Source organism: Sinocyclocheilus rhinocerous, unplaced genomic scaffold (genome assembly GCF_001515625.1).
Source record: "Sinocyclocheilus rhinocerous isolate Xijiao unplaced genomic scaffold, SAMN03320098_v1.1 scaffold3323, whole genome shotgun sequence".
Lineage (NCBI taxonomy): Eukaryota > Metazoa > Chordata > Actinopteri > Cypriniformes > Cyprinidae > Sinocyclocheilus > Sinocyclocheilus rhinocerous.
In genome coordinates this window covers 140047-149094 of record NW_015662926.1, presented here as the reverse complement: position 1 = coordinate 149094, position 9048 = coordinate 140047, and the positions used below count along the sequence as shown (strand labels likewise).

General features: G+C 37.1%; 1 protein-coding gene across 1 annotated transcript in view; it reads right to left on the bottom strand.

Moving 5' to 3' along the window:
- Positions 1-249: 249 nt before the first annotated feature.
- Positions 250-9048, bottom strand: part of LOC107728390 (period circadian protein homolog 2-like) — a 16776-nt gene continuing 7977 nt past the window's right edge. Inside the window, 8 exon segments of the mRNA XM_016538538.1 lie at positions 250-1017; positions 2338-2488; positions 3710-3917; positions 4373-4547; positions 5323-5522; positions 5525-6244; positions 7315-7572; positions 8746-8931. Of these exon segments, the coding sequence (XP_016394024.1) occupies positions 853-1017; positions 2338-2488; positions 3710-3917; positions 4373-4547; positions 5323-5522; positions 5525-6244; positions 7315-7572; positions 8746-8931 (2063 nt within the window). The 3' untranslated portion in view covers positions 250-852.

The window sequence follows — 9048 nt, the reverse complement described above, 5'->3', positions numbered from 1 at the left end:
CCTCTTCTCATCGAAGACATGCGATGCAGTCGTAGACAGTCTCTCGCTGTCGGTGCTTGTAATGATTTTTGCGTCTTTCTCGGACAGTTTTAAATGCTTCCACACTGCCGTCATGTTTGCTGCATTATAAAGAGTGCGCGAATCTCACTCTACGCTGGTTGCTATTTGATCGCGTCACGTCATTGTTCGGTACAATTTATTCGGTCTTTTCGCTTATTCGGCCGAACACCGAAAGAGCTTTTTTTTTTGCTATTTTCGGCAGAATAATTTCGGTTGCCGAACATTCGGTGCATCCCTAATAAATAATAATTCAGCTCATAAACTACAAATCCTCAGTGTTAAATTGTGAATTTGAAAGGATATCAGAAACATATCCAACAACACAACTATCAAACACCAGAAGAACTGTTACAAGAGCTTATACATCTATTTAGAAGAAAAAAAAGCATATAAAATGGTTTTATCCTTTAAAAAAAAAAAGTTGTAAAGAAGAAATAAGTTAGTCCGTGTATATGCACATTAAGGAAAAAAAAACTGCCGGGGAAACACTGAAAAGGAAATATTATTCCTTAATATTACAATCTAACAGTAACGGTCATTGAACAGCACAGTCTGGCTTAAAAGACAGTTTAGACAGTCTGGAAATAATTAATTCACTCTGATTTATTCTCTCACTCAATCATTCTCCCATTCATGTATTTACACTTCTGTACACATTCACACAAACAAGCAACAGAACGAGTCTTCATGAAGGTCTGTGGCAGCGGCAGAGGCATTTTTTCTATGCTAAAATGTCCGCTTTGTCCGATCAGACAAGGTTTGTAATCTTACAGGTGGAAAGAGGGGTTCAGTTCAGGTGACAGGACCGGGACAGGCATGTGTTTCTGAGTGTGTAGAGTCTTCACTGCTATTGGCCGGAGGCACCGTGACATCACTGCTTTCGGTTTCTCCCATGTGCAGATCTGGTGGATCCTCCTCTGTCAGGGTTTCACTGACCTCTTCACAGCCGACACACGCCTGCAGATAAACACTGATATTAGTCTGCATAGAGTTTGCAACCCATTTTACTTCTTTAATGTGACATAGTCTGTATTCTACAATTGTGACCCTGGACCACAAAACCAGTCTTAAGTCACGGGTATATTTGTAGCAATAGCCAAAAAAACACTGTATGGGTCAAAATGATCGATTTTTCTTTTATGCCAAAAATCATTAGGATATTAAGTAAAGATCGTGCTCCATGAAGATATTTTATAAATCTCCTACTGTAAATATATCAAAACTTAATTTTTGATTAGTAATATGCATTGCTAAGAACTTCACTTGGACAACTTTAAAGGTGATTTTCTCAGTATTTGATGATTCAAACGCGAGTTTTGGGCAGTGTGGATTAACGTTAGCACTTGTTGTTTGTCATTTCTCTTATCACAAATGCAGACATGGTTTTATGTTTGCGCGATGCAACGCAACGCGTAAAAAGACAGTATAAGTCATTATAATCAGTAATTATGTCCCCACTGGATGCAACAAATGCCTCGTTTGTAATGGGTTTTAATGTTTATGTCTCGTCGCTCCGGCCGGACACGGTATGTGAGGGGCGTAACATTTCCGTCTCATGCTTGAGGTATTCGGCCAATCACAATGCACTGAATAGCTGGCCAATCACAGCACATCTCGCTTTTTCAGACCGATGAGCTTTGTAAAAATCGTCGCGTTTCAGAAAGGCGGGGCATAGAGGAGAAACAATAATGTACAGTATGTGGAAAATAATGTGTTTTTTTTTACTTTAAACCGCATAAACACATTTCATTACACCAAATACACAAAATAATGTTCTTTTTAGCAGCATCATATGACCCCTTTAATATTTTAAAATAAATTTCTAATTTAAAAAATGGGACATTGTGTATTTAATGGTAATTCTACTGATTATTTAACAAACAAATAATAATAATATTATATACATAAAATAAAATCCAAACACACACACACTCAGTTATTTACAGTACTGTTCAAAAGTTTGGGGTCAGTACGATTTTTTTTCATGAAAATAAGACTTTTATTCAGCACGGATGCATTAAATTGATAAAAAATCTAACAAAAATACTACAGTTTTATTAAATATTAAACCGTTTTCAACACTACTAATAATGTTTCTTTAAAGAAATATTTCTCAAGCAGCAAATCAGCATATTAGAATGATTTCTGAAGGATCATGTGACACTGAAGACTGGAGTAATGATGCTGAAAATTCAGCTTAGCATTATTTTAACGCCTCATCCGCTCAATTTAAAACTGACTTGAGTAAATATCAGATAAATATCAGTTTATACAGACCTTGATGTCGATGGCTTTGGGCAGCCCACCTCTTCTCATCCAGGGATGCACCTCCGCCAGCTCTCTCTTCTGCTCTTCTGTAAAGCGCGGCTGACTTTTCTGCATCTGACGCAACTTCTCCCTGTCCTCCCTCAGAACCTTCTGGATGTCACTGCAAGAGGGGTTTGACCAATGATTTGACTGGTTTGCTAATGATTTCAAGTGAAAGCCGAATAAAACGCAAACACATACACACTCAATCAGTGGCTAAGTTCACTCAAACACATGTATCTAACACACCCTAATGGCATATCTTTAACTTTCTGTTGTGTTTAAAAACTGGGTACAAATTTTGTGTTGTGGGTCAAATTGACCCACTTTGGTTTCCATCCTATTTGTGAAAAATAGACACTATGAAAACCACTAAAGATTAATGTAAACCTTTACTGTAGCTTGAGACTAAACAAAAAATGTATTATATATATATATATATATATATATATATAATTATTCCCATCTATTTTATTGTTATTTCTAAAGTGTTAAGGGTCAATTTGCTTCACATATGTTCAAAATTAGCTGCACACACACAAAAAAAAAAAAAAAAAAAAAAACAAAAGGGGAAACCAAAAATTTGCTATGACAATCTGGCGCTTCTGAATCAGCGACTGTAAGTATGTTTTGGAATTTCCTCTTCATCTTGAAAACTTGAAGCTGTATTTTTAAAAACTGGATATTTATTTTAAAAAATAACTGAACAAAAAAAAAAAAAAAAAAAAAAAAAGTGACACTAAGGTGCAAATAACTACAAGAATAAATAGTACCTAACATTCTTTTCAGTACTTCAATTTAGTAAATGTAATCAATGGGGGAAAAAACTGCTAAAAACAACCTTTGGCTGATTTTTTTGACTGTGAAAGAGTGATTTCTTCATTTTCTAGTAAACTTTGAGTCCTAACTTCTCATGTGTTTCATGTTTTAGTGTTTGACAAGCTACAATAAAGGTTTTCAGTTTTCATAATAAAAACTGTACAGCCTTTGCAAAACACATGTATGTTTTGAAATTTTGCATGCGCATTCATGACCCTAAATGAGAACTATTCACACATTTTCAAGAAGAAATATTTTAACAAGTATTTCAAGCATTGTGAAAACTGAGTGTGGGTCAAACTGACAGGAAGATAAAAGACTTCCTGTTCCTCTTCTAGATTCTATCGTTCTGTTAATATGACAGTTTGTTTCACCTGGTCAAGCACAGTATAGATTGTGGATTACAACTGACATGACTAGAGCTCTAATGATGAATGGCATGAAGGGGGTGTTGGTTACTGGTAAGCGGGCATTACTAGTAGTGGGGTGGGGGGGGCTATTTCTCCTCTCTCCGCCCACTCACCGAGATGGTAACTGGTATGGCATCATAACATCTTCGTCCACGTTTGCCATGAGCAGCCACAGTGGGTCCTGCAGTGCATACTTGATCAGCGTCTCACTCCCATCCAGCGCCAGCGCCCCAGAGCCCGAACCAGAGACTTGTTGCTTAGCCTTATGGGATTTCTGGGAAGAATCCACACTGCCGAAGTAGTTACTGCTGTTGTTGCTTCCTGAAGATGTAAAAAAAAAAAAATTTTTTTAAAAGAGAGCAGAAAGGAGTGATGAGAGAAGTGGAACTTTTGAACACCACAGTTTTAACATGGAAAGCATGTATTGAAGAAACCAAACACAATACAAAATAATTTAGAGGAAGTGGGAAATTTTTTTTTTGGTACATGTTGTTTATTGTGGGCTAAGAATATGAGGTTCTTCCTCTTTCGGGATTGCACTTATGTGCTTATATATAAGGTTGTCAAAATATATAACCGTACAGTATTTTTACAGTATGTGTAGTACTGATTTGACTTGCAGACTTGTAAGAACAGTCAAATGCATTTTTTGGGTAAAAAGGCCCTTTATAATGAAGTATTAATAACACAGTCGGTTATGTTTAACGTGATCATAAAGAGGTAACACAAGACACAAGTGTTGTATCAGATCTACCACTATAAACCCCAAAACTCACCAGTTCTGCTGGCAGACCCGCCGCTAGCAGACGTCCCACAGCCATTAGAACCAGAGCCCATGGAGCCTGAGGTAGCAGAGCCGGTGCCGGAGCGCGAGTCCTCTGGGAGAATGTCCAGCAGGTCACTAGATGATGACGCATCACTATGCTGACCGTCGACAGGTGAGCCTTCATACTAAAAACCAACAAAAATATAGAATGTAACAAAATCCATCATTTTAGCCATTAATTTTTAATATTTATTATTTATTTAATTTTAAAAAAGTACAGAACATCATATCCCGTCAGGTAATCCTAAATAATTTTGCATGCTTAAAGCCTAATGTGAAGAATACAAACTTTGAAGCGGCATGTTTGGTTTAAGATTTTTATATTTATTATTTATTTTATTATAATTAATATTTCATTATTTTTTTAAAAATACAGATATTACTTTTGCAATAATAATTATGCTATAATTCTGCACGCTTTAAGTCTAATGTGGCAAAATGAAGATGCAAAGCTTAAAATTTGAATGCACTTGCTTAAAGTATTTTAAAAAGGTTTAATACTGCCACCTGCTGGTCAAGCCAAAGTTTGGCATTTGAGTTCTGCTTTGTTGCAGGGGTCTCCAAACTCTATCCTTGGAGGGCAGGTGTCCTGCAGAGTTTAGCTCCAACCCTAATCAAACACACCTGAACCAGCTAATCAAGCTCTTACTAGGCATACTAGAAACTTTCAGGCAAGTGTGGTGAGGCAAGTAGGAGCTAAACTCTGCAGGACACCGGCCCTCCAGGACCGAGTTTGGACACCCCTGACTGTGTGTGTGTGTTGTTTGAATACTTTCAGACAAAAATGAAAGAATGAGAGCTGAAATTAAGAAAAGTATTTAAAAGGAACACAATGGTAAAAAATGCACTGTAATATGACAGTACTTGTAAGCCACAGAAAATTAGATAAAGATTACCAACCTGTGGCACATCCTTGTCAGTTTTGGTTTGCTCGGTTGCACTTCCTGCTTTCTCCACACTACTGCTGCAGTTTGCCTGCGGTACAACAGATGGCGCTGTGCACTCCTGTCTCTCAGCAGAGCGTTGAGTCTCCTCTAACTGCAGCAGGTTGAGCTGCAAAGGCGAGCTGCAGCGTGACTGGAACAAAGGCGGGGACGGCGCCCGCCTCCACCCATGGACTGAGGGGTGGGGCTTCGTGAAGGCTCCTCCCTCAGCTCAGGCTCAGGTGGTTTTGGCAGTTCTTCGGGACACGCGAACGGAAACGGCTGTGGTGGGAATGGAGTCTGCAGAGTAAAGGGGTTCTGGGGGGCGAACTGGGTCTGTATGGTGAATGTGGACTGTGGAGGGAACGGTGCTTGTGCAGCAAAACTAGGCTGAGGTTGAAAGGTAGGCTGTGCGGGGAAACTTCCCTGCTTGGGGTAGAATGGCTGCCGTGGAGCACCGCCGATCTGTGGGAACATATAGTTGGGCAGCACCAGAGCCACCATGGGCGTGACCAGAGGAGCTGAGAACGGCGTTTGGATAGGCTGCATCGGGATGTGTGGATCCTGGCTGCACTGACTCTCCCCAAAGCCTGACAGTGGAGCATCTACCCTGGGCTGCATGCCGCCGGCTCACGGGTACATCTGCAGCGGGTACCCGGGCATCACAGCCGGATAAGCGATGGGGAAGGTGGATTGGGATGTGTCTGAGGGAGACCAGGAGGTCTGGTTGAGGCCCTGCAGCTGAGGTCTGGGTGGTGGCCTACGGCCTGAAGGAGTGCTGTCGGACGACTCGTTCGGCTTGATGCGTTTGGACTTGGTCTTCTTGTTGCGACCCCGGCGGGTTCCGCTGGTCTCAGGTGCACCACCGCCACCCTGCTTAGAACGAGCAGCGGGAACAGCTGGAGAGAAAGACAGGAAGCAGTTATCGACTTATATCATTATATCATGATTCATTCATTCATATCATGTAAAGACTACTTTTTTTTTTGGTCATTTACAATCAAAGAAAAAAAATGTGATTGGAAAAAAATTAAATAAGCTTGGCTATTATATGTTATTATATCATAATATGACAAAAATAATAATAAAATGAAATATAATAATATAGTAATAATAACAATCAATGTTGTTTAATATAATAATAATATTCATTAATTATTGTTAAGTTGTTTTATTATTATTATTATTATTATATAAAAATATTAAACAAAATAATTTTTTTAAATTTTGTAACATTTCCCTGTAAAAAAAAGAGAGTATTATAATAATGTTGTAATAATATTATTATTATTATTACAGAATACAAATATTAAACAAAATAAGAAATTATGTGCACCTTTATTTTACTTTAGTAATATTTTTGTAATAAAATCATAATATCATATCATAACATCATTCACTCATTCATTCATATTATGTAAAGACTACTTTTTTTTGGACATTTACAATCAGAAAAAAAATGTGATTGGAAAAAAAATAAAATAAGCTTAGCTATTCTATGTTATTATATAATAATATGACTGTAAAATAATAATAAAACGAAATATAATAATATAGTAATAATAACAATCAATGTTATGTATAATAATAATAATAATATAATAATAATATAAATTAATTATTATGTTGAGGTTTTTTATCATATAAAAATATTAAACAAAATATTAATAATAATAATATTTATGGCTTGTCTTCATTTTTTAATTTTTAAATGATCAGTTTATAGGTATTTTACATTACATGTTTGGGATGATGGTAGGTGCACATTGCATTCCCACATGCACGCTATAAACAACACATTATAAACTACAAGCACATATGCAGAGATGTATTTGTGTGGAACACATTTACTATGAACTGAGCTGCTCTGAGACACTGAAAACACTGGATCATGAGCTGCTCACGTGTAATAGAAGTGCTGTGCTGTGCAGCCTTTAAAATTCAGGTTTAGACTCAAATCCCTCCTTACCCTCAGATGTAACTTGTCCTTTCTGTCTCTCCAGATAGAGGGAGCAGTCGGCTTTAAAAGCGTGCACACCTCGCAGCTCTCTGAAGCGACTGAGGAATGCCTGCTCTTCCTTCTGAGTGTGTGCCGCCAGAACCTGCTTGGTCAGGCCCAGTTTCTTGTAAGCCTCTCGCTCCTGATTGTGCGGCGAGACCGCGGCCGGAGGAACGGTGAGACCCTGACCTTCAGTGCCTTCAGCGCTGGGGACGTCTTCAATGATCTCTACGAAGAACAACACAAGATATTTAACTCTACAATGAGCAAAGTGTTGTCCCAAAACACAGGTGGCACGACCAGCACTTGTTTACGGGCTGCATCCAGGCCTTCTCAAGTTTATCTCATGCATGTTGGGATGGGAATCAGGGGAAAATGCTAGACGTATGCATAAATTCCTGAAGCCCTGCCCGGGTGATCTGCACCTTTATTTTACTCATCATCTCAATCAAAAGGCTTTGCGATCAATTTTTTGTCCCTATGTCAAGGGAAGATTTTACTAACTTTGAAGTTTGGAAGATAATTCTTGCTTTGGAGAGATGTGTCTTGTTGAGGATACGACTAAAACAAAAAAGGTGTTTTACCAAGGAACAGACAAAACACATACAGCACTAATACAGATAAACTATCCAAAACCTTGTGAGCTGCATAGATAGCATTTTATTATTTCTGTCGATATGTATCATCTGTTATTTGATATTTTATTGTGGAAGCTCATTTCCCAAATTAGATTTCCATTTAGATGATTTCAGTCATCTAACACTCACTTAAATTTAATCTTTAAACACGCTGATAATTTAACACTGAATACTGTTAAATGCTATTTTAAGCAAATATTAAAATAAATATATATTTTTTTATTGATGTCAACAAACAATATAGATTTGTAATATTCATAAAATGAAAATGTTCATCAGTATCTGCAAATTTATTAATAATAATTTTAATTTATATTATCATTTTAAATGTATTAATTATATATTTTTATTATAATTATTAGAAACAATAATTTAACAATTTATGTGACCATCATTTTACATTTATTAAAAATGATTATCATCATATTTATTAAATACATATTTTATTCTAATTTATTTATTTATAATTTATATTAAACACAATTAAATCAAATGCAATTAAAATGCACAGTTTTGCCTAATTGTGCTATATATATATATACACAGTATATTTATGTTTAGAATCATATTGTTACCTTAGCAACATGCTAATAGAAAACAAATAATTTCATACGTAGGCAGCAGACATCAAGACAGCTCACTAGGTTTTGTAACAGAAACATTATTTATAAGAATAGATAGCAGTAGAGAAAGAAAGACAGACAGGCCAGACGAACAGACATACAGATATATACGGAATCGTTTATCATAAAAATCATTTTACCTTTCTTGTCTCCTACGTGTACAATGGTGCTGCTGTAGCTGCACTGGCTGGTAATAGAGACCACGCTTTCAGGTTTACTGGGCAGCGCGAGTGGAGTCAGAGATGGACTCACTACACCAGAGCCTGGAGGCTTCTTAGGCACTTCTAATGATGAGAGACCTGGTTGGTTCTTTAGATGGCCTGCCTCTGAACACAGAGAAAATACAGAATAAACAGAAGGTTTCAGAACTGATGTATTTACATGAATTGACAATCAAGATGGCCTCATAGGCAAATACCACATTATATATTCATTTTATATAT